The 25,967-nt window shown below is 37.9% G+C and overlaps 1 protein-coding gene across 15 annotated transcripts in view; it reads left to right on the forward strand.

Annotated features, from left to right (window-relative positions):
• Positions 1-25,967, forward strand: part of DLG2 (discs large MAGUK scaffold protein 2) — a 1,588,988-nt gene that overhangs the window by 787,891 nt on the left and 775,130 nt on the right. For 2 of the 15 annotated variants that reach the window (XM_059187630.1, XM_059187638.1), the window contains exon 1: positions 20,257-20,756. The exons of 9 other annotated variants lie outside the window; for them this stretch is intronic. In XM_059187630.1, the coding sequence (XP_059043613.1) occupies positions 20,448-20,756 (309 nt within the window). In that variant the 5' untranslated portion in view covers positions 20,257-20,447. Of the gene's footprint in view, positions 1-20,251; positions 20,757-25,967 lie in introns of those variants that run through there. 4 more of the 15 variants (XM_059187634.1, XM_059187640.1, XM_059187648.1 and 1 more) reach the window with 3 other exon arrangements.

Genomic DNA, 25,967 nt, shown 5'->3' on the forward strand with positions numbered 1-25,967 from the left:
AATGGACAAGGTCTCTTCAAAAAATTTGCTGAGGATTTAATGAAATGACAGTCTTATAGTGGCTGGCACCTTAATGCTCCATAAACGTCAGTTTCTTGCATGCTATTACCCTTAATGTTAACACAGTTGCAATAAGTTTTATCATATAGTTGATCAGCTTGTAGCCCTCCGTTCCCTCAGATTGACTGAAGTAGAGAAAGAAAGCTAGGAAAGTAAGTGGCAATTGAAACAGTGCTATGATAAAGATGGGAAAAGAAATGCTACAACCCTCCATAATATGTGGACCCTGTGCTCAAGATGTCACAGCAACTTTTGGGTAATATAAAGGGACATAAGCACTATAGCCTTTCTAGACAACACTGTAATGTAATCCATTTTGATAGTACATGTCTATAACGAATGATCCTGGTTAGCAAATCCACATTGATAACTAATAAAATGATTACTACTATTATATGAACTGTGATAGCTTCTTCTCTCTCTCTCTCTCTCTCTCTCTCACACACACACACACACACACACACACACACACACACACATGAATGCATACATCAAGGACGGTTGACCTTAGCTGATGGTAAAGATTCATGTAGGTGGGGGGCTTTGACATGTACAAATCTGATGATATCTGGCTCAAACTGTGTTTTTAAAAAATGACTCATGGGTGAATAAATGAATTAGCACACTCTTATTTACACTGTGGTCCCAGGATGCCAGATGGTGTTGTGGTATTTCAGTAGACCTAAGCATCCAATGAGTTGCCCTTTTGCCTTTATGTTTTGTGTTTCCAAGTGTCCTGATACAGTTTCTTTCCCTTCCCACTTGAACTACTTCTCTTCCACCCATAGGGAACTCTCATATGGGTTTTATGCCAGATGAGGGCTAAGTTGCCAGCTTGTAGCAAAACCCATGATCACTGGCTGTAATGATCTCTTATGAAGTAGTATGTCTTCCTTCATGTGTATGTGATGGAGATACAGTGTCTTCTGTTTCTGAGGCTTTATGTCTGCTGTGGCTTCTGTCAAGTAAATCCTTCTGTGAATCAGTAAACTGGGGAACTTCCCTGTAAGCCTCCAAGGCTATTAGCAAGGCTAATAACATACAAGGAATATGGATTTTTAAGATAATTATCAAAAATACCTGGTCAGAGGTATTACAATGTCCAATCACTTATCAACTTTTTTCTCTTAGTTTATATAATCTGAGAATATTTATTGATATGAAAAAAGTATCAACAATATGTTAAACATAAAAAACAGATTCAGGGTGCCTGGGTGGCTCAATCAGTTGAATGTCCAGCTCTTGGTTTTTGCTCAAGTCATGTGTTGGGTTCCATGTTTAGCGGGAGAGGGGGTTCGTGCTTGGGGATTCTCTCCCTCCCCTTACTTGTGCATGCTTATGTGCATGGGTGTGCTCTCTCTCTTAAATAAATAAATAAATAAATAAATAAATAGAAGATTAGGGGTGCCTGGGTGGCTCAATCATTAAGTATCTGCCTTCAGCTCAGGCATGATCCCAGGGTCCTGGGATTGAGTACTGCATTGGGCTCTCTGCTTATGTTCCCTCTCTTGCTGTGTCTCTCTCTATCAAATAAATAAATAAAATCTTTTTAAAAAGATTAAAAACAGTAAGCATAGTATGATTCTATCTTTGGAGAAAAAATTATATAGAAAAAAGTCTGAGAGGACAGTACCAAAATATTAAAAATTATTGTCTCTAAGAAAGGGATTGTAACTCTTCTCTTTACCCATTTGAATTTTCTATATTTCCACAGTGAATGTGATAGTTATGATGATGGTAGTAATGATAGCCAACTTTTATTGAGTACTCACCATAGTGAACTAGCCATGGGCACTGCTTTGAGATCAGATTAAATGGGTTTGGATCCTGTGTTCCCCTTTTATTAGCTGTGTTAATCAGTGTCTCACAACATTTCTATGAGACAGATAATACTATAAAGCCCAATTTTATATGTAAGAAAACTAAAGCTTATAGAGTTTAATACAGTTATACATATTCATATAAAATATGCATATATTAAAATGCTAAAACAAAGGGGAAAGAAAATTATTCTTGTAAAGTATGTTCAGATTCAATCCTGTTAACTATATTAAAACCTCACAAATGGTTTTTTAAATCAAGATCACAAAAAGTTCTAAAATGTATATATATGTAAATATATGTATATATACAGAGTGTACATACGTGGGGGATGTTATATACTTGTTTTCCCTTGGATTGCGTTTTGAAATTGAGATGTGTGAGGAAGAATATTCAGTTCGAGGAATCTCAGTTACACTTCCACTCAGCAAATTCATCAAGCTTATATTCTCCTCCTTCCCTCTTGCTATAGTCATCCATTTTCCACATCACTCCAACCCAGAAGAGCTGCATCATCATAGGCTAGCTTCAGGGTGGGAAGACTAGCTGTCTTCCCAGACTTGGATCCTGGTAAGCCATGCTGGACATTTAATGTGGTGGCTGGCTTGGGGCTTAGCACTAGAGATGGTGATCCACCAGAGGGAGGGAGCCGAGGAGAGCCAATGAAATGGGTCAAAAATCAGAAGCTAGGAGACGAAGTTGATCTGTGTGACTATCATGGGATGGGACTCAGTAGTGTTGGTAAGAGGAATCTGTGAGGTTAAACTGTCGTTGGAAGTAAGGGATCAGACTTTATGAGTTCTGGTCACTTCCTGGGTAGGCACTCTTGTGTGGTATGACAAACAGGCATGGGGCTAAGTGAGGGTTGAAAATATCTAGGAGAAACTGAAAGGAATCAGGCACAAAAGACAGTGGGTTTATTGTAAAAGACAGGGGGACAGGGAGGATGGTACTCAAGAAGTCAAAAAGTTATTCATCAGGAGGCTATAACAGCTGTTCTCCAACTGCTGTCACATTTAATCACATTTGATTTTTATTTTCTAATGTCTCCCCATTCATTGTGTTGTACGGTATTGAATTATCAGATAGCCACACTAAGGGTGTGCTTAGAGAACTAGCAGAGTATGGGCACCTAAGATATAAGACAGGCCCTTTGGTAAACAGACCCCAAATTTTGCAATTAGAAATATCTAGAAAGAAGCTATGTCGATTGTAACATATATGTGCATCACATTAATTAAAAGAATAAAACATATTTTTAATTACATTGGTAATTAAAATACATTGGTAATATTTTCAGGTTTTAGGGTTATTAAATGTCTTAATCCAGCCTTGCCATTGTGGTAGGCTTTTCCATAGTCACCATTATCTCCTTCATCATCATCATCATCGATCACTGTTCCCACAAAGAACCCTAAATTTTGAACCCTTGCAATATATTGAAAGAGCATGATGTCAAGTGAATCACAAGCATTACCTAATCTATTCCTCACAACAATCGTAAGAGGTAAGCATCACCTTCATATCCCAGATGGGATGACTGAGGCTGAGAGAGGGAAAGTGACTTATCTGAAGTCCCACAGCTGGTCTATGACGGAGCTGAGATTCCAATCCTTTCCTCCCTCCTCTGGAACTTTTACATACTCTGTGAGCCAAAGGTCATTATTAGCAATCGAGGGAGAGAGTTAGAAATAATATACAAAGTCCAGGTTGAAAGAATTTGAGACACTTGGAAAACCTCAATCTTCAGCATGTCCATACTACTTGAGAAGGGTCATGTCAGCTCAGATGTTTGGTCCAGAATTCTTCAGAGATCTGTCAGTAGTGCCATGCTTTTATTCAGCAAATATTTTAGAAGTTCCCAGCTGGCACCTATCCTTTTATCAAAATAAAAGAGATCTGTTTTGTTAATTTTTTTTAAATTTTGGGGGGGGGGTTGTTGTTGTTGTTCTTTTTGTTTTGTTTTGTGTTAATTTAGTTTATCTAAGCAGTATAGTGTTGCTGCCAGGCAATAATGAGGTAAACTTATTTTGTATTTTTGAAGCTGTGTGAAACTATTGCCCATTTTCCCTCCATCTCTTCTTTCCTTCTCTTTTCCTTTCTTTTTTTTTTCTCTCTTTCTTACTTGCCTTTTGCTTTATTCTTACTTTTTTTTTTTAAGATTTTATTTATTTATTTGACAGAGAGAGATCACAAGTAGGCAGAGAGGCAGGCAGAGAGAGAGGAGGAAGCAGGCTCCCTGCTGAGCAGAGAGGCCTATGCGGGGCTTGATCCCAGGACCCTGAGATCATGACCTGAGCCAAAGGCAGAGGCTTTAACCCACTGAGCCACCCAGGCGCCCCTAAGTAAAAAAGTATTTTACTTAGAGTATAAGACTGTGAGTTGGTTCTGGCTAGCATCAGTTTTAAATAATAAGGAAACCTACATTTGGGGCTGTAAATTTTTATCTATTTGTGTTTTGGAATACATTTTTTTTTCATATGGAGGTGTATACATTTCAGACTGTAAAATAATTTTACACAATCTGATTTTATTTGCCAAGTTGATCAAGAGTAGAATGGATTTGACTTTAATATACAATAGCTTTCTTGGTTGAAATGTTATTTACTCAGAGAAACTGTCCCTTAAGCCTGTCTTACACATTCTGATAACTTCTAAACATCTCCTTTATCACTATTATCAAGGTTCTATCAAGTTATATGTCTCTGGTTACTTGTTCGAGGGTCTTTCTTATACACTGCTGTAAACTGAATATCCAGGCACAGTGTTGGATTACAGTAGACATGCTGTTAATTTATTGAACAAACAAATAAAATTCTCTACCCCTACTGTTTCTTCTCTTTGGTCCTTAATGTTCTGGACAAATAGATTTCAACTATTTTAATGGTTTACTGCATTTGAGAACTGAAAATGTCAGCAGGCAGCACTATGCTTGAAAGCTATGTCATGTGCCATTTCTTTCTGGTAAATTAACACACCCATATCTGCTAGTAAGAATAGCACTTCAGTCATGTAGAAGAACTAGCAGAATGCATCAGAGATGTCCATAATGTAGATCAGAACTCAGAAGTTTGTGTTAAAGCTGAAGATTTCAGGGTTTCAACAACAAAACCTGATGATTCCATCCTAACTGTGAGATTCCAGGAGACTGAAATATAAGAGTGACATAATCTTGAGGAGGCTGTGAGGATAATTTTCAACTTAAGTATTGATTTAGTGACAGTCCCAGAGTCTTCTGCTCTGGGAAGCTGTTTAATATTCCAGTGTTGTGGGAACATGCCAGCCTGAAGGACATGGGGAAGTATCCGATCTCTGTGCCGGTCCTATAGTTTGGTAGCAAATACCTCTCACCATCATCTTCTTTATCCCCACCTCTACCCTACACATGCTCATATATACAGCCCCTGTCTGTTTCTCTGAACCCCATCATTCTTTTTAAAAGTGTTACCATATCTGTGCCAGTGACATCCTCAGGCATTTTTAAGGTTTAAATGATTTACTTAAGACCTCATATGCTCACATTCCCAGTATGTGTGGTCTTATGTGGATTAGAGATTTAAAAAGGCTCATAGAACTGGCTTTCAGAGAACTGAAACATAAAGATAAGTATTATGGATTGTAGTGTTAAGATTATGGTGGTTAGGGGCACCTGGGTGCTTCAGTGGGTTAAAGCCTCTGCCTTTGGCTCAGGTCAGGATCGCAGTGTCCTGGGATCGAGCACCGCATCGGGCTCTCTGCTCAGCAGGGAGCCTTGCTTCCTCATCTCTCTCTCTCTCTCTCTCTGCTTGCTTCTCTGCCTACTTGTGATCTCTGTCTGTGGTTATTGTTATGGTGATTATCGTTACTGTGGTCACTTTTCTGTTTAGAAACAGATCTGTTTTGTGAATGTTATTCTTATGTGGGCTTCTTCATACTCACTTAAAGAGCTTAGCTTTAAGACAAAAGTGTCATTAGCCTTTTACTTTTCTGTTACTTAATTGTACCGCCAAAGTTATTAGGAACCAGAACTGATTGTGTTAGATTACCTTTGAAAAGGAGCCAACTCCTTTCTGGTCCAGTAGAAGGATATAGCAGAGATCAGCAATGTCACAAAGAAGAAACTGTTGTCTGAATGCCAAGTCAGTCACGGACCAAACCCAACGGTTGACAAAGCCCTAGATCATAAGAGAGCATACTTTAGATAGAGCCTAATTTAAAGCAAAAGCAATTGTGTTTTCACTTGTTGGGGAACCATTTGGAATGTAGATGTTTAACAGCACAATTTAATTTTAGAAACACTTTGGGCAATTTTTTAAAGATGTTTCCTTGAACGAGGTGTCAAAGGAGTATCAGTCCTTCTCATTTATCCTTGTAATATTCTTTATAAAGCATCAGGGGCTTCTCATGTGAATAGCCAAAAGGCAGTAGATAGGGAAAGTCGTGGAGATATCAGAAAAGTGTGCAGGAATGGAAGTGGTGCTCACGAGTGCACACTCCTGCTTAGCCATTCACGTGGGTACTGCTGGGTCTTATCAAAACCCTACACTGCAGCTCTATAATAGGGACTTCCTGTTGGATGCTCCCTCCTGGAAAGATTTGTTTTACTGTCATTAATTCATTTTCCATCCCTCACTTTCTGAGGCTGAAAAAGAGCCTGCCCACATGCCCTAGTAACCATACGTGGAGGAAGATATGAACATTCATGTCAAGGTTTTCCTTAGGTCATCTGTGATTTGTTCCAGGTGGAATGAGGTGCTGCTCTGATATGTAGTTTGCCTAATTGGAAAAGACCACCAAGCAGGTTGGTGGCAAACAGGCAATAATTTCTCCCATTGCCCTCCAGACAGGCTACACATTACCTGCTTAAAAGAGGGCAAGCAATATTGTTTTCTTTAATGCAGAATTATAAAAATAAGGAAGGAGAACTATCAGATAATTGATTTTATACTTTTCTTTGCTAGCAGATGATTATGAAGAAAATTACATGTAAAGTGATGTACAATTCTTGCTGCACAAATTACACCAAAAGAACATATTCCAAGGATGAAATAAAAGGCCTTTCTGCAGAAAAGATAATGTTTTATTGTTAATGGCATGATAATAAATTTGCACCAGGTGAATTCTCCCAAGTGTATTTTTAATGTCAGTGCCTGGGCTCCAAGTGGGGTGTCTTAAGGCCAGCATCAGTTCTGCAGAACCCAACCCACAGATAATTTTGCATATCATGCTTGCTTTGTTGGCTTATGCGTAAAACCTAGAATAAAGATTTGCTTGAAAAGTATCACAGTGGGCACTTTGGTACTTGGTGGTACAAAGCACATTTCATTTAGCCCAGCGGGTTTAGATGAATTTTCACTATACGGTGGCGAAGAACTTGACCCCAAAGTAGCTGATAATTCATTTCGGCTTGAACTTCTTACCAACATGGGTTTTATGTAATTACAGTTTGAATTGTTTTCCCAGAGCCCCCACAACTTGACTCAGAGTTTAACATTTGAAGTATTTACCAATGGAAGGTAAAAGACTCCTATCACTTTCTTTCTTTTTTTTTTTTTAAAGATTTTATCTATTTATTTGTCAGAGAGAGTGAATGAGAGCGAGCACAGGCAGACAGAGTGGAAGGAAGAGTCAGAGGGAGAAGCAGGCTCCCTGCGGAGCAAGGAGCCCGATGTGGGACTCGATCCCAGGACGCTGGGATCATGACCTGAGCCGAAGGCAGCTGCTTAACCAGCTGAGCCACCCAGGCGTCCCCCTATCACTTTCATTCACTTTTTGTTTCATTTTGTTTTTTTAAGAAAAGCAACATGGCAGAGTAGGAAGCATCAGGACTTAGAATCAGACTTATCTGAGTTTGAATCATGACTTTGCCGTTCACTAACTGTGTGACCTCAAACAATTACTTAACTTTTCCGAACCTCAACTTTTTTCATTTAGGTGCTTAACTGACTGAGCCATCCAGGCACCCCTATTTTTTTTTTTTTTTTCCATCTAGAAATGGGAGTAATAACCATTTGCCTTTCAGGGCTGTTGAAAGAATTAGCTCTGATTCTGTATATTTCTTGGCACATTTCTAGCATATGATCAATAAATGGTAGTTGTAGCTATTATGATTAAAGCTGTTCTGCAGCCAGAAGAAAAGTGGGCTCGCATAAACTCAAACCTCTTTCTTCTGGCTGCGAGAAACTGGAGATGTTCCTGGACTTCTATGAGAAAATATAATCAAGACAAAAGCTTTATTTTCAGTTCAACCATTTAAGTTTAAGAAGCCATTTTCTTCAGAGCTCTCAAAATCCGGATTAATTCTTTCCCTAAGGATAGTAAGTAGGAATTTAGGAGGCAAATGCAAATTTCATACTAGCACTAAACTTAAAACCTTAAATTCTAGGTTTCCTAAGTGTTCCTGTCTTTTGACCATAGTTTGAATGTAAAGGGAGGGGCAAGATGTCTTGCTTTCATCCCTAAAAAGGAAAGTGTTGTATGTGAAAACAAGGTGGGGTAGTGGAGAGATTTTGCACTGAGCACTGAGCTTTGACTTCTGGTTTTAACAACACTTCTTATCAGTTGTCTGATCTTAGACACATTATTTCACAGCAGTGAAATTCAGAGCTCCCCTCACCCCACTCTCTGCCCTGGATACCATATGTGGGGCTGCCTTGAGGATTAAGATAATTCAAGGATATTTTTTCCAAAAACCAAACTCTAACACAAAAAGGAGATGCGATTTTGCACAGGTTTTCATGCACAGGTTATGGTGTTGCACAAACCTTGATTTTATTCCTGGTTCTGCTCCTTACTAATACTATGACTGTGGGAAAATTATAGAACCTTTCTCAGTCAATTTCTTTATCTTAAATTGGCATCTCAATGTTTACCATGTAGGGTTGTTAGGATCAAATGAAATATCTCTGTTGGACCCACTGTATGTACTCAATAAAGGGTTGATATGTTGTTGTTAGTGGTGATGTTATTTAGCACCTGGCCCAGGGACAAAATGCCCTCCCCAAAAATAGGAGTAAAGAAATTTAGTCCTAATATGGAATTCTGACATTTAAGTAAAATCAATTGACCTTTATTGAGTGTCTGTATATAGACACTGCAGAATTTTTAAATGTCAGTCTCTGGAACTTGTAATTGAGAGGGGAGAGGAGGAGGAGGAGGAGGAGGAGGAAAAGGAGGAAGATGATAGATAAAGCTTATTGTGCATTATATCACAGGCACTGTACTAGGTACTTTATAGAAATTAACTCATGTTATTCTCACATCAATCCTATGAGATAGGAACTACTACCAACCTTATTTTATATGTGAGAAAACTAAGACACAGGAAGTTTAAGGAAATTGCTCAAAACCAAAGGTAGTAATGGTTGGAGTTGAGATACATACTCAGAAGTCTAGCTGTAGAGCTCATGCCTCATCTATTAAGAATGGGAGGGGGAAAAAAGGTGCATAAATGCTGTACAAAGCTTTGAGGCATCATACAAAAATATAGGAAAAAATGTTCCAAATGAGGAAGAAAGTCCATCAGACTTCAGATATTTATGCAGCAATGGGAACAGCTTCTAGATGGGCACAAGAAAGAACTCTTAGGGAAAGGAAGAAGGTGCCTGTCCCAGCCTTTGAACAGATGGTGGCAGAGGGATGGATGTAACAGTTGCCTTTAGAGGCCATGCTTCTAACTACTAGCTGTTTGGCAGACTCTTATTGAAAGAATGTACAATTGAAAAAAATAAGCCAAAAAGATTCACAATGCCATATTCTAACTACCTTGCTATGTGTTAAAAATTATAATAAACCTACGTGTTTATGATAATAATATGCTAAATCTGGTATTTCTACATTCAGTTGGGAGGTATTGTGATTAAACCTAAAGATGTGGACAGGGCATCACTTATCAGCTTTACTTATGGTGGACACCAAGTGTGGTCTCATGGACTCTTTAGTCCACCCCTTAATTTTACAAATGGAGTCATTAAAACTTAACAGGTTATAGCAGCATGTCTAAGATGAGAGAGCTAGTTAGTGGCAGAACTGGAACTAAAACATGTTTCCTAAACGCAAGCACCATATTGTCCGAGTTTAATTCAACAACTATTTATAGAACAATAATAATTGTATTATAAGGCAATAGCAAGGAGGGTGCAAATTTACATATAAAAAATCATCTTTGCTCTTGAGAACTTTATAATCTACTAAGAAAGACAAATATGCCCACATGTAACCATAAAACTCCCATAATGGGCAAGTTCAAGAGCAGGGGAGATCCCACATCTTGTCTCTGTATGTCTCCCTTTCATTACTCAGCACACCTGTTTTTCAGGGCCTTTCTGCTCTGCTAAATTGCTACCCTCTTGACAGAATCTCTAGCATAGTTCCTGACACAGAATAGGCACTCAGTAAATATTTATTGAATGAAATGGGGGGGGAAGCAAAATAATATAGAATTACAGAGGAAGAGGTGATTAATTAAATGTGAATTTGAGATGCACAGGCCAAAGCAAAGCCAATTAGGGAAAACTTTACTAAAATGTCACGTCTCCAAGGAGAGGAAATCATACAGCCGGAAGAGGGCCTGTCATTTCTGTTAATCCATACCCCTGCCTTTAGGCCAGTCCACAGATGAATTACCTCTGACAAGTCAGAATCTGGCTTATTTTTAACTCGGGTTTTTTAAACCTTTTGATAAATTTAGAAAATATCTATTGAAAATCATTTGTCCGAAAAATAAGATTATGTATAACTTAGACAAAGAAAGATTCTAGCTCCTGGTTCTCTCTCAAATTTTGGGTGTGGTAACTCCAAAAATCATGTGGACTGCTTCAAGAGGATCTCAGTGGTGTGCCCCAGACTTTCCACAGTCACATGTTTATTCCAGTTGGATTCTGTGCGTGGCATTACTCAACTTGACTCTGTTTTAGCTTTCTTGAGAGATTTCTTTCCTCAGTTTGTGACTATTGGCTCCATCTTTTTTCCATCTTTTTTATGTTCTCCCTTTTTAACTTCCTTCCTTGCTTGCTTCCTTCCTTCCTTTTTTATTCCTCCCCCTCGTCCCTCTCTTTTCTTCAGTTATGAGTCACTACCATAGTGTTATTTTTGCACATTTTCATTAATTGTGCATTTCCTTCCTCATGAAACTCAGCACAAGGGATGACATGTGCCTTTGCCTGGTGTAGAGACCCCACACTCTCCCACACTACCTGCTATGCTCCTAGAAACCAGAAGAGAGTCAGTCGTACATCTAGCATTGTAAGAATGTGAGAGATCAGCACTTGGAAACCACACATGTTAGGTCCCCAAGAATCTGATCAAGCGCCAAGAGCCTTCCCCCTAATTTAAATCAATAGACTTTAAATACTGAAATGAACTTTCAAGTTTATTAAGACTCGAACACAGACATACTGATGCCTTCCATGCACTAAGTTCAGTGTTTAGTGCTATAGCTTCTGTATTAAGAACTAAAAGAGTTAAAAGATAAAAGTATAAAATTAGCTATAACTAAAACATGTTAGTGAATGTGCAATATAAAAAGATGTGATTTGTGATATCATTGACTGTGAAGGAATAAAAATGCAGGCTATATACAGTTGAAGTTAAATTATTATCAGCTTATCTACTTCAAGCAGGTTATTATAACTACATGTTTTATGTAAGCCCCAAAATAACCACAGAAGTAATACTGATAGAACATATACAAAAGAAAATGACAAAGGAATCAAAGCATGTCACTACCAAAAAACAACAACAAAAAAAAGTCAATGAAACACCAAAAAAGACAAAAGAAGATGTGCAAAAAAGCTACAAGACAGAAAACAGTGAATGAAATAACAATAGTAAGTCCTTCTCCACCACTACTTACTTTAAAAGTAAATGAGTTAGACTTTACAGTCATAAGACACAGAGGAGTTAAATGGATTTTTAAAAAGGCTAAACTGTATGCTGTGTAAAAGAGACTCATTTTGGATTGAAGGGCACACATAGACTAAAAGTGAAAGGATGAAAAAAAAATTTTTTAGAAAAAATTTTTTAAAGATTTATTTATTTATTTATTTGACACACACACAGAGAGAGAGAGATCACAAGCAGGCAGAGAGCCAGGCACAGAGAGAGGGGGAAGCAGGCTCCCTGCTGAGCAGAGAGCCAGATGCAGGGCTCAATCCCAGGACCCTGAGATCATGACCTGAGATGAAGGCAGAGGTCTAACCCACTGAGCCACCCAGGCACCCTGAAAAAAGATTTTCCACGGAAATGGTAACCAATAGGAGCAGGGGTGGCCTTACTTAGACAAAATATACTAAGTCAAAATCTCTCAAGAGAGAAAAAGAAATAACTTACATAATGATAAAAGTGTCAGTTCAATTAGGAGGAAATAATAAATATATATGCACCCCAGATCAGAGCACCCAAGTATATGAAGCCAACATTTATACAACTGAAGGGAGAAACAGACACCAACACAGTGAGAGGAGGCGATTTCAGTCCCACACTTTCATTAATGGGTAGAACGTCCAGACAGAATATCAATGAATAAACAGAGGACTTGAACAGCATCACAAACCAAAGGGAACTATCAGACATATAACAAAGCATTCCATCCCCACTGGAAACAGAATACAGATTTTCCTCAAGTACACGAAGAACATTTTACAAGATAGATCACGTGTTAGGTCACAAAATAAGTTAACAAATTTTATTTGGTTTTAAGATTTTTTTTATTTATTTGAGAGAGAGTATGAAACCATGAAGAGGGGATGGGCCAGAGGAAGAAACAGACTTCCCACCAAGCAGGGAGCCCAATGTGGGACTAGATCCTGGGACTCTATCCCGGGACTCCAAGATCATGATCTGAGCCAAAGGCAGTTGCTTAACCAACTGAGCCACCCAGGTGCCCAGTCTTAACAAATTTTAAAAGATTGAAATCATACCAAATATATTTCTAAACTACAGCAGAATGAAACTAGAACTCAATGGCAGAAGGAAAACTGGAAAATTCACAAGTATTTGGAAATTAAACAATATATTCTTTTTTTTCCTATTTTTTTAATTAACATATAATGTAACCATCAGTTTGTTCTCTATAGTTGAGTCTGTTTTTTGCTTTGTCTCTTTTTCTCTCTTTTCTCCTTTGCTTGCTTGTTTTGTTTCTTAAAGTCTGTATGTGAGTGAAATCATATGGTATTTGTCTTTCTGACTGACTTATTTTGCTTAGCATTATAGTCTCTAACCCATCCATGTTGTTGTAAATGCCAAGATTTCATTCTTTTTTATGGCTGAATAATATTCCATTGTAGATGCATATCACATCTTCTTTATCTATTCATCTACCGATGGACATCTGGGCCACTTCCATAATTTGGCTATTGTAAATAATGCTGCTATAAACAGAGGGGTGCATGTATCTCTTTGAATTAGGGTTTTTGAATTTTTAGGGTAAGTACGCAGTAGTGTGATTACTGGATCACAGGGTATTTCTGCTTTTAACTTTTTGAGGAAACTATGAACTGCTTTACAGTGTGGCTGCACAGCTTGTATTCCTACCAACAGTGCAAAAGGGTTCCCCTTTCTCTACATCTTTTCCAACACCTGTTGTTTCTTGCATTTTTGATTTTAGCCATTCTGACAGGTGTAAGGTAATACCTCATTCTAGTTTTGATTTGCATTTCCCTTATAATGAATGGTGTTGAGTATCTTTTTATGTGTCTGTTGGACATCTGGATGTCTTCTTTGGAGAAATGTCTGTTCATACCCTCTGCACATTTTGATTGGATTATTTGTATGTGTGTGTTCAGTTTTATCAGTTCTTTCTATATTTTGGATACTAACCTTTTATTGGATCTCACATTTTCAAACATCCCCTATTCATTATGTTGATTTTTAGTTTTGTTGATTGTTTCCTTTGCTGTGCAGAAGCTTTTTATTTTAAAGTAATCCCAGTGGTTTATTTTGCTTTTATTTCCCTTGCTTCAGGAGACAAATCTTTAAAACATGTTGCTATGGCCAGTATCAGAGAAATTACTACCTCTTTTGGAAGACTTACATTTTTAAAATATCCATACTATTCAAAATGACCTATAGATTCAATGTAATCTCTGTAAATATATTTATGGAAATAGAAAAAAATCCTAAAACTTATTTGGAAAATACAAAAAACCCTGAATAGCCAAAACAGTCTCAAGAAAGAAGAACAAAGCCCATTACCAGTTAATATAACCATTATCAAACCAACCAAACAAACAAAAACCAGAAAATAAGTGTTGGTAAGGATGTGAAGAAATTGGAAACCTTATGCACTGTTGGTGACAAAGTAAAATGGCTCAGCTACTTTGGAAAACAGTATTGAGCTTTGTCAAAAAAAAATTGAAAATAAAATTACCCTATAGTACTATGTAATATATACCATATATACCATATTTCGAACCACTCCATTTCTGGCTATGTATCCAAATAAAATTAAATTAGGATCTCAGAGATATTTACACTCCTGTGTTTATTGAAGCATTATTCACAATAGCCAAATGGTGGAAACAATCTAAATGTCCACTGACAGATGAATGGATGAACAAACTGCAGTATATACATACAGTGGACTATTATTCAGTCTTAAAAGTAGAAATCCTGCCATGTGTGAGAACACGGGTAAATTGTGAGGACATTATACCCACTGAACTATGCTTGTTACAGAAGGATAAATACTGCATTCTTGCCTATCATATGAGATCTCTAAAGTAGTGAAATCCATAGATGCAGAAAGCAGAATGGTTGTACCAGGGGCCTGGAAGGTGGTGGGTGGTACTGTGCGGTAAGGATAGAATTTTAATCATGAAAAATGAAAAAGTTCTAGAAATGTGCTGTACAACATCATGCTTAGAGTTAACAATACTGTACTCTATACTTAAAATTTTGTTAAGAGGGTAGATCTTATATTGTGTATTTGTACCACAATTTTTAAAAAAGAAAGTAAAAAGGATGCTTGTTTATGAGTAATCATGCTTGATTTTTTTTTTTTTTAACTTTATAACTTGATTGGAAGGAGGACGAGCAGATGTCATCTTGACTTCCGCTCTCTAATACGCACTTTCAATATCTTGTGAAATCATTCTACCTTTTGGATTATATTTTAAGAGCAGCTTGACTCTGGTGGCTGTACTTTGGGATCTGCTCCCTGCGTTACCACTGACTGGCTTTTGATATGGGGAACTTCTCCCCCTTTTGCACTATCTATCTAGAAAGGGAGAACAATTGAAAAGCACTTGAGAGAAAAGCCCATCTGTCAGGAAGTACAGCTTTTATGAATGAATATCTTGCTAAAATAAACAAAAGCTGTTTCAATTTCTTAACATCATAAGATCACTAGCAAATTTCTTCAAAAAAATTAGTTAATACAGTTAGGCTTCTCAGCCACAGTGAATTTTTCATTTAAGTGCTGATCTTAAAAGCACATTGTTTTCTTAATTTTGTTTTGTTTTTAGGTTCCAATGCTTATTTATTCATTTTACACTGGGAGGTAGAACACAGACCCAAATGCTTATGTTGGTATGAACCCTGAAAGACAAGTTTATCTTCTTTCTTGTTTGATTTATTTTAATAAATACTAACATTTACTTTGTGCTTGGTTTGGAGGATGCAAATTCACAAAAGAGAGCCCTCTCCCTTCCCTAATGGGCATTACCTACACTCTGTCTGGGGAAAAGGGCGCAAAACAAGTAGTAGCATAATTATTGTTTGGAATGCAATTGTTCTAGTGTTGTAGTCAAGAAGCCCAGGTGCTAAATGAGTGTTCAGTGAAAGGATGATATGATCTGTTCTGGAAAGGGGAGACAGTGTTCTGGGAATGCTCCCTTATAAAAGTGACTTTTGAGCTGAGCCCTGGATGGAGGGGAAGATTCCAGAATTTCTGAATAGAAGAGGCTTAGGGATGGCAGACTGGTAGGGAAGAAGGTCTGGGAGATTTGTTTCGGGGTTGTGCTGCCTGGTAAGCTCACTTTTACTCTTAGATTTTCTGTATGTTTCCTTGGGGTGGCTTTGGGAAGGTTGTCTGAGGATGCACGCTGTGGAAAGGTAAGCCTGAAGGGCTTGTGTAGAATTGAGGAGTGGGGGAGGGAGCATGCGCAGGGGCACACGGTGGCACTAAGCCTGGCTAGTCAAGGTCTGTGCGGTTGGAGAGTAGGGCAAGGGTGTGAGCACAGGTGAGACTGGGGAAAGCTGTGAGCACAGGTGAGACTGGGGAAAGCCGCAAAGGCCAGGTCACACGGGACATGATTAAGGACCATGGAAGCCACTTTAAAGACTGTTCTCTCTGTGGAGATTAAGATCCCCAGAGAATGGGACTTTATTGATGGCTGTCAAGCAGGGTAGGACCCGATCATTTTCACATTTTAGAAGTCCCTCTTGCCACTGTGTGAGAATGATTAGGCATAAGGATGGGTGCCAGAGACCAGTTAAGAAGCTGTTTCACCAGTTTGACAGAGAAATGACGCTAGCTTAGGTGGGGGTGGTCATCGTGGTGACCAAGAGAGACAGAAACGTGGAAGATACTTGCTCAGACAAGAGTGCAAACAGTGTAGAGTGAACCGAATGGGCCAGGGGGTGTTGGAAAACTTCACAGAAGTGACATCCGGTTAATCCTGAAGGATGAGAACAAATTCCTCTAGTAGTGCTGTCCATCACTTAGATGCCATTCCTAAAATATGTAAATTATAACTGATTATTACCTTTTTCTTAGTATTGTTTTCAGATTCTCTTAAGAAATGTCACATAGCTTGTGTTCTTATTTCTCTAATAGTGTTACTGCATGTGTTAGAATATAATAAATCTGCATTTCCTGAAAACCGTGTTAAAGTTACAGTTTAGCCTCATTGTTAATTCACACTGATCCCGTCATCATCCATATCCACCCAAGTCCAAGTACATTAGTGAGAATGTACTTGGGGACATTTTTCAAATTTTTTTCCACTTTCTAGTAAATCCTCAGTCCAAGTTAAATCTCTATGGCAATTTGGCATGTGTCTTTCCATCCTCTTAATTCTTGCCTGTGTCTGCCCTAGAAGTACAATAATTGAATTGATTTAAGGATTTGGGAAATAATTTTAAAGTCTAAAACACTTTAAATATTGTCAGATTTCTTTTACTTCCAGAGGTGAATGTGCTCAGATCTAGAGATTGCCCAGGCTGAAGGCTATTAGATGTAGAAAAATATTAGTTGACGTTTATAACATCTCCAGGCTGTGGCCCCAGGAATGGACTATGTATGCTTTTCAAATCAAGAAGAATTGTAACTATTACCTTATATTATTTTGTGATTATTTCCCACATTACTTATAACTGCTACAGGGCTTGTGCTGCTCAGTCCTTCTTTAGCAAGCACTCAGCTCTTCTTTCGTAATTAATATCTTCATTTCCCCATGCATAGAATGCCTGAAGGAAAATTTTTTTCTGAAAACAGAGTCTGCATCGCGCTGTAGTACAGCACAATTTATTCAGTAATTCATCTTTGCTATTTTTTTATTAAACAAATGAAGCCGGATATTAGTTTTAAGTCCTTGCATTAAAACTAGTGGTGGTTCTGTGGAGTCTGTATCAGGTCAAAGAGAGGTCAATAAGATATATCTCATCTAGGCATTACCCTGTACACCATCTGCCCGTGTTAAATCACAGTGATAAGTAGGATATGTACTTGTACACCACTAATTCCTCTTTGGCCAGAATTTCGTGTCTTCTCATGGTCATTATAGTTGTCCAATTACAGCTGATCAAATTGAATTATCTTTAATTAGTAGGTCTGTCTCATAGTACAGTGGGCTAGTTGGACATATTTATCTGTGGAAGTGGTCTGTCATCAGACTTAGAAAGCCAAATGTCATGTTTGAAAAGAAAAAAAAAATTGGGGGAAAGGGGAAGACAGGAGGCTGGATATATGTTGTGTATGTTAAAGTGAAAGGCAGTACAGTCTTGTAATACATGTCATGAAGGTTGGCTACGGTCTTTAGGATTCTTGGAGGAAAGTAACATGAGTTATGCAATGTATGGTGTTTATTTATCTGTATGGAAATGGCATACCGAGGTTAGTAAAGCAAAAACTCTATTGCCCTTGTAGTGGAAAGAGATAGCTCATTCCGAACCACCCATTCATAACACATTTAGGTCCCTGTGAAGATTTATAATATCTTTGTGTAGTGCCCAGCCGGGAACTTTTCTATCTTGCTGCAAACTGCACACACCATTACAAAATTTTAATGGATTCATACTGACTTATTCCTGTTCAGATTGATTCTTATACTTGAGAGGCAAATGGGTGAGAACAGGGCATGTGTTCCCTAAAGATGGCAGTGGGCATTTGAGCAATGATATCTGCCTGAAAAATTCGAGAAGCATCTGTGGTTAGATAAGACTGGAGAGAGTCAAACTTATCACTTCTTGACAATCTCATTTGGGGGTGATCGTATTGCCATATCACATCAAGTCCTACCATATAGCCATGCATCATGGTGACACCAGGCAAATACGAAGTTCTCTAGGGCTTTATTTGACCTAGAAGTTCTTTCAGGCATTATCCCTTGATCCCAGCCTAAAAAATGAAGATGGGGGAAGGAAGAAAGAGAGGGAGGGAGAAAGAGGAAGAGAGAAGAGAGCAGAGAAGGGAACAGACCTGGCTGATAGTCTGCCCTTTTACCCACTGAGCATCGCATAATGATCTATTTGCCTCAATTTTACTATTTTTAAGTATTGATCTTAACTCCTAAATCCTTTTTCAGGAATAAAGACCATTAATGCCATTGTTATTTCTACCCAGCAGTTCAAATCTTCATCTATTTATTTATTTAGATAAATTTCCATAACACCTCACTAAACACTGAACACTAAAGCTAACCTTAAAGGAATAATTTAAGTTTCTGGAGCATTACTAAACTCAATATTATTTCAAAACATGTCAGGCAGCTCCTGCCTGGCTCTCTCCTTCTATATATGCAGTCACCCAAGCATTCATTCATCCATCCAAAAAATATATAAGTCTGCTATGTGCTGTGCAGGCAGTGTGCTAGGTGCCTGGTTAAAAAAAAAATAATTCTGCAGAATTTGGGAAAGAATTTGGGAAAGAACCCTTTTATGGAGATACATAGGAAGAGTAGCTCCTATTTTTATATGTAACAGTGATTTGTCCAGGGAGTTCTAGTGTTGAAAAGTAGAATATGTGGTAACCCTACCCTTTGAAATAAGAACTTTGCCAACTCAGCCAGAAATTAGGTCTACACTGCCCCAGAGGTGAGAGGTGGATCTGATGGTCTGGGGATAAAAATCATTTTATCTTGGGACTCTCTCGTTTTTGTTTGGTGCTGCATAGATGGTAGCTTGTGTCCCAATCAAACCAAATTTTTCCCTCAGAGATATGTGATAAGGATAGACATTTTGGCAACAAATATGGAAAGTTTCAAACATAATAAAAATTCTAAATGCTCTGGTAATTAGCCTTTCTCTTTACTAAAAATACTATGTATGGCTTCTGCAATCATACTAAAATTTTAAAACAATCATGTCCTCTCTGGAAGGCAATTGCTTTAAATTGGATAGATTTCACTCATTTTCCAGTGAAAGAATTTGAAAATTCTGTCTGTGGAAACCAAAATACTGGAGGGTAGAGTTGGATGTGTGTTTCACTTTAAAATGCAGACTCTCTCTGTGGTGAATGTATTTGTTGTGGTAAAGTATTTGAAAGGAAATCCTCAGAATAATTTGGGGTAAGGAAAAACACTATGTTAAAATAAGCCAACCCATCAGTTTTGAACTTTGAAAATTGCTTCATTTTGAATCAGAAAGAATTAATAATCATTCATAGCTTTAAAATACATATATTCGGATTATAATATGTAATCATGATCTAAAACAAATGAAAGCTCCAAATTTTAAAGGACTGTAGTATAATGCTGTGACCTCAGTGATTTTTCTAAATGAATTAATGTTGTGGAGCGTTAATATTGACGCTCTTAATTCGCCACCTTGTGATGTGCTCCGTGTCTTGGCAAATATCTCTCTACATAAGTGATTCCTGTAAATGTTGGAAATCTCTTTACAGGTTAACTTTCCCATCATTTTAAATTGCCAATCTCATATTATTTCAGCCTAGAAGGGTCCTTCTAGTTTGATAAGCAGCTTTCCCTCCTGAGATCTGTATTCTGTGCAGGGCTCATCTAGCAGAGGGAAACGCCAGAATGCCAAATTGCAAAGAGTATTCTTTACCGTGGGGCTCCATCCAAAAAGGGTTTGTAACACAGTGTACAGTCTTGTAGCCCAGCTGTGTGGAGCATTGATTGCTTCTGCCTAGAGCAGGGATACTGTCAAGTTGCTCTGTGAGTTGAGTCATCTATTGACAAAGAGCTACCAGCCCGCAGATAATGCTGTGCGGAGCTGCTCTCGCTGCTCCCACCATGCGCTGCTTATAGCAGCTGTCAAAGATACTGAGAGATCCACGGGAGGACAAAAAAAAAATTAAAAAAAAAAAAAAAAAAAAGACTTTTACAACTGCCTGGAAGAAAGGGGTGTGAGGGAGGAGACATTCCTGTGCAGAGCTGACCAAAGGAAAGAGTAGGCATCAGTGCAGTATGAATGCATACCTCACCAAGCAACACAGCTGCAGCCGGGGGTCCGATGGGATGGATGCCGGCAGGAGCGCCCCCACCCTGATCAGGGATGCCCACTGCGCTTGTGGCTGGCAGAGGAGCCCTCAGGGGCTTGGGTACAATTCTCAGACCATGCCCGCTTCAGGACCTGGGGGCCCAGCTTCAAACAGGACCAAGCTGGTCACTTTGTGGGACAGTGTGCGGAAAAGCCCCCACAAGATGGGCTCCAAGGGCAAAGGGACTTGTGGGGAGCGTTGCGCCTGCCCACATGGTTGGTTCAGCCCAACACAGGTGAGCCTTTTCCTTATGACTTTCCCTTGAGTATCGGAAGAAACTGAGAGCAAGTCGTGTGAGGGTAGCATGGTTTGGAAACTTTGCCGGGTCCTCCTTGCTGACTGGGTGTGTTCCTGTTTGGAAAATGGTGGGCTTGGGAAAACCTGTCGTTTTCACAGGTGTTTGGGGGCTCACACCTCTGGGTGGCCTGCGAAAATCCAAAGATGCTGTGCTCAGTTTCTTTCAGTGACTTTTCCCCAAGTTCAACTTCTCTAGTCCTCGGATGATTTTACTGTGCTGTATTTTGGCAGCACTTTAACTCCTAATCGTTGTTAACTTTTGTGTCCTGCCTAGCCTCATTTTTTTTTAAGGGAGAAAAAAAATAAACTTCGATACATTCCGTCTCTTTAATCATAAAAGGGCATTTATTTCTTCAGCTATGGAAAGCAGTGATTTGAAGTATGCTATTCTAATTTTACTCTTATAACACTGTATACCTTTTCAGTAATAGGGAAGAAATTTTGTTTATACTAAATAATTCATTTTACAAACAAAAGGAATAATTGGGAGCAAACTAGAGGATGATTATACTCAGAATAAAATAATGAAACATTTTATTTATTCATAGGGAAGCAATAAGGTTATTTATACTAAAGACTATAACTCTCTTTCTTCTTAATGTATTTCTGAAGCAGATGTGCAGATTCCCTTAATTTAATTTCTAGCTTATTCTTGCCCCAAATTACTGGCATTTTATCAGAAATGAAATTGGCTCATTTTTTTCCTGGCCCCATCCAGAAAAGGGAAGACAACTTCCTGTAAATGCTGTAAAATTTAAATAAAGTGCACCTGTAATCACTGTCATAAATATTGAATGATAGTACTTAAATATCCATTGAAGAAGAGAAAAACTGTTTGCAGAAAAAAAAATCCTTTCTTGATTTTATTGTGATCTTAGCATAAATGAGAAGTGGCTATGGATCATGAGTGAAATGTTATGTTCTGAGAGGTGGAGAGTACATTCTAATTTTAATATTAGTTTTTTAAAAAGTACTTCCAAGAATATCACATGTCACTAGATCTTAATGATACTGTTTGTATACGTGACTTTTGATCCATTAATATCATGCATCTCAGCATCTTGATTTAAATAAGGAATATATTGTCATTTTAGTATTAAACTGGTTCAGTTTGAAATGGAGCCTGATATTTGGAAACTCGGTTATTTTTTAAAGTTAACATGAATTCCAAACTGAAAAAACAGTCTTGAAAATTTCAAAATCTCTACATATTCTTTTACAAATGCATGCATTTAAATGTCTTTAAAGTATATCTCTGTGTCGATTATGTTAGATTCTCAAGGCTCACATAGGCAAAGAAGACAAACACACATCTAGCTTCTAGTTTTTGCATAGAGTAGAATAAGCCAACTTGTTTTAGAGTAGAATAAGCAAACTTGTTTTATGGTCACAGTTTTTTTCCAACATGTAAAAAGATGTGCATTTCATAAATGATAATTTCTCAAACCAAAAATCTGTAATTGTACATTAAAATAACCATGCTTTCAAATTTTTGTACATTTTTCATCAGTCAAGGGAAACTTTTCCCTTCCTTGGTTTTTAACAAAGTCAGCCTCCTACTTGCCTTAAATTTACAGACATTTAATGCTTTAAAGGATTGAAATAGACTCTCTGTAATGATAATTAAGATCCAGTGACATATAAGAAGGCAATAAATTGAGACAGACACCATCTCCCATTCTTTTTCACATACATTTCTATAAATTTTCTCTCTTATTCATAGGTCCTTTATTCTTAGCTAGGAAGAACAAGGATACTCAAATATTGGGGTTACAATACTGTATCTTTTAGGGTCTTTAGTGTTGTGACACCTGACCCTTCCTCTCTTTTACCACCTCAGACCTGTGAAAGTGCTGTGAATAGATTTTAATATATGTATTTAAATATCCCTATAGTACCTAAATACTTGCACATATTAATGTATTTTCATGTATTTATAAGTATATATATACATATACATGTAAGCATGCATATACATGTATACATATAAAAATTAAAGTTCTGTTTAAAGTTCTCTTTTCTAACCCAGAAAGTACTAACTTTTTCTTCCAAAGGATGTTTTATTCTCTCCATATAAAGTACATTTCTTTACTTCTTATAAGTGTTCTAAAATGCTGATTTATGTATGTATATTCATATACCTATAAATACATGTATAGATATGTATATTCATTTACACATGTATTTATAGGCTATAACTAATATTTAAAATATACAGATATGTGTAAGTCCTATATACCCATAGATACCATCACAGAAATAAGACCATCTGTGTGTCTAGGTGTATGCATATGTGTCATTAACAGCCAAGTCTGTTTTGAGGGTTTTGTGGTACTATTCATACCCCTTAAATTAACTAGAGATATCCTGTGAAATACTGTGAAATGAAGGATGGAGGTTAATCATACTAAACAAGAGAATTCTTGATAAAGTAGACAGGAGCAGAGTGCAGGCTATAGAGAAGCCACGGTCCCCACATGTGGTACAGAACGTGCCTCAGGGCTGTTAAATGTCTGGGAGCTGGGATCCTGCCCTCAGAGATATTTGCTGTATTACGTGGACATCAGCAGTGTGATTTCCGGCTGCTATAATAGAGGGCCATGGTAATGACTTGAGTTCCTCCCAAGGCTCTTTGCCAAACTCCTGTTATTTGGGGTGCTGTGTGCTAACAGGACACTGTCATTATGTTGTTCCTCAGCATGACTGAAAAATAGCTTCTGTCCTTTCTCAAATAAGTTTTCATTCCACTTGGATCTGTAGAATTAATACAACCGTAATAGTAGGTAAGAAGATGGAAAATTAGAGGGTCCAGAAGTGAGTTCTAGAAGGCACATCTAGGATAATAGTGTTGGCCTGGGTCAGGGAGCGGGGGGAAGGATGTCCATCATCACTTATGTGGCGTTTCTCCCCAGTGTGGACTGATTTGGGCAGGAAGCACAGAATAGTAGAAATTCAAAGCTCAGGTTTCAATACCTTTGTACTTCATTCATTCTTCATTTGTTTATTCAACTATCATTTGCTGAGTGCTTGCCATGTGGCTCTGTCAGGCCTGTGGATATAATAGTAAACAAAAGAAATACTCTCCCTACCATTGTGGAGAGTATATTCCATTATATACCATTGGCCTCCAGTGGTATATAATATTTATTAAGTATATCATAATATATATGGAATTATATTGTCATAAGTCACACATTGGAAGAGAACCAAGTCCCATAGAGTTTTACAAAGTCTACAGTAGATATATATTCAGGATACAGAGGAACCACAGAGAAGTAAGAAAGTAAGATTTGTTAATGTATATGTATATATTTACTTATTTTTATTTAATTTTTTATTTTTTAATTAATTTTTTTATTTTTTATTAACATGTAATGTATTAGTAACCCCAGGGGTACAGTTAGTTAATTTAATTTTAATGAAAAGGCACTGCATCTCTTAAGCCTAGATTTTCTGTTTTATAAAATGAGCATAAAATTAGACCCTAACTCAGGATTGTAGTGAGGAATTAACATAGTAAATGTAAGGTACTTATTACAGTGCTTCCATGTAGTAGGAGGTTCAATAAATATTTGTATAATGAGTGAATAAGAAGCCTGCACTAAAAGTTGGCTATCATTAACCTATTCCTTAATTCATTGTATCTGATTGTCTAGGAAGAGAAAAATAAGTGAATCAGGGAAGACTGCCAGAGGTAGTGATCCTTGGGCTGCATTAAATTGAACCTGAAAGTAACATGCCTGTGTTTATCAAGTAAGCAAAGAGAGATAAGCTTTCAGGGTAAAAATAATAGAAGCTGAAACACATATATCACGTGGGTTGCTGTGTAGAAACTACTCAGAGTTCTGTTTCCCGGAACATGGGGCACTAGAGAGTAGCTTCATCAAGGGCTGGGGCTGGAGGCCTGGGCAAGGCTTGGTCACAGAGTCTCATGTGCTTCGACAGGGACTCTGCTGGGCGGATCGCATGGAGCCCATCACTACAGGATCCTGGTGCCCGCTCTCACTCTCTGTGGGTTAGGCTTTGTGCTCAGTCAACTGTTTCTCTGTTTCTCTGTTTCTAAGAAAAACGGTCTTCCCTAAATGAATTCCCATATCTCTTTCAATACTAATATTCTGTGACTCTGTCAACTGATACCCATCCATTAATGGGAAGTGCTTTGGAAATGATTTATACTTTTTTTTTTTCCTAAAAATTTATTTATTTGACAGACCGAGATCACAAGTAGGCAGAGAGGCAGGCAGAGAGAGAGACTGGAGGAAACAGGCTCCCTGCTGAGAAGAGAGCCCCATGCAGGGCTTGATTCCAGGACCTTAGGATCATGACCTGAGCCAAAGGCAGAGGCTTTAACCCACTGAGCCACCCTGGTGCCCCAAGATTTATGCTTTAAGGCAAGACAATCCTAAATTTGAACTTACTAGCTCTCTGTGACCTTACTTACTTAACTTCTTTAAGGTTCATTTGTCTTCTCTGTAAAACTTAGGTTGATAAAATTATATTACGGGAAAATGTAATAAGAATTGAAAAGATTCTACATAAAAGAGCCCAGTGTGGTGCTTAGAACATAAGAATTGTTCAGTAAGTGGTATTTATTATTACTGATGATATCCAAATGTTTTTTTAATCTGAAGAACTTATTGTCCATCCAATTAATTAATCAGTATTGTGGTGTCCTTTATTAGAATTTCTACTTTGTTCACTGAATTTTTTGATGTCTTACTTATAATGATGAAGGTTAGGTTGGGCAACTGTCCAGAAACATTAGGCACAGTACCACAGGATGACGGGATGACATTTTGCCCTTCAGGTTTCTCAGAGATTTACGACAATGCCTACACACACACACACACACACACACACACCACACACACACACACACACACAACACACACACACATACACACAGAGGGAGAGAGAGAGAGGAAAAAATATATACATAATAGAACTGTGTTGATGAAGTAGCATTTCCATTATCTTATATTAGAAGGTAGGTGAGATTAGATTTTCTCAGCAAAATCCTGCTAGAATAACAGTGTTTGAAACATTTAGCCAAACTCTGTAAATCTTCCCTAAGGGTCCCTTTGCAGCTCCTCCAAAACACAGTAGTTTGTAGCAACTTGAGTCCAGAGAACCTTTTTTTTGTCCAAGA

This window comes from Mustela lutreola, chromosome 1 (genome assembly GCF_030435805.1).
Source record: "Mustela lutreola isolate mMusLut2 chromosome 1, mMusLut2.pri, whole genome shotgun sequence".
NCBI classification, from domain to species: Eukaryota; Metazoa; Chordata; class Mammalia; order Carnivora; family Mustelidae; genus Mustela; species Mustela lutreola.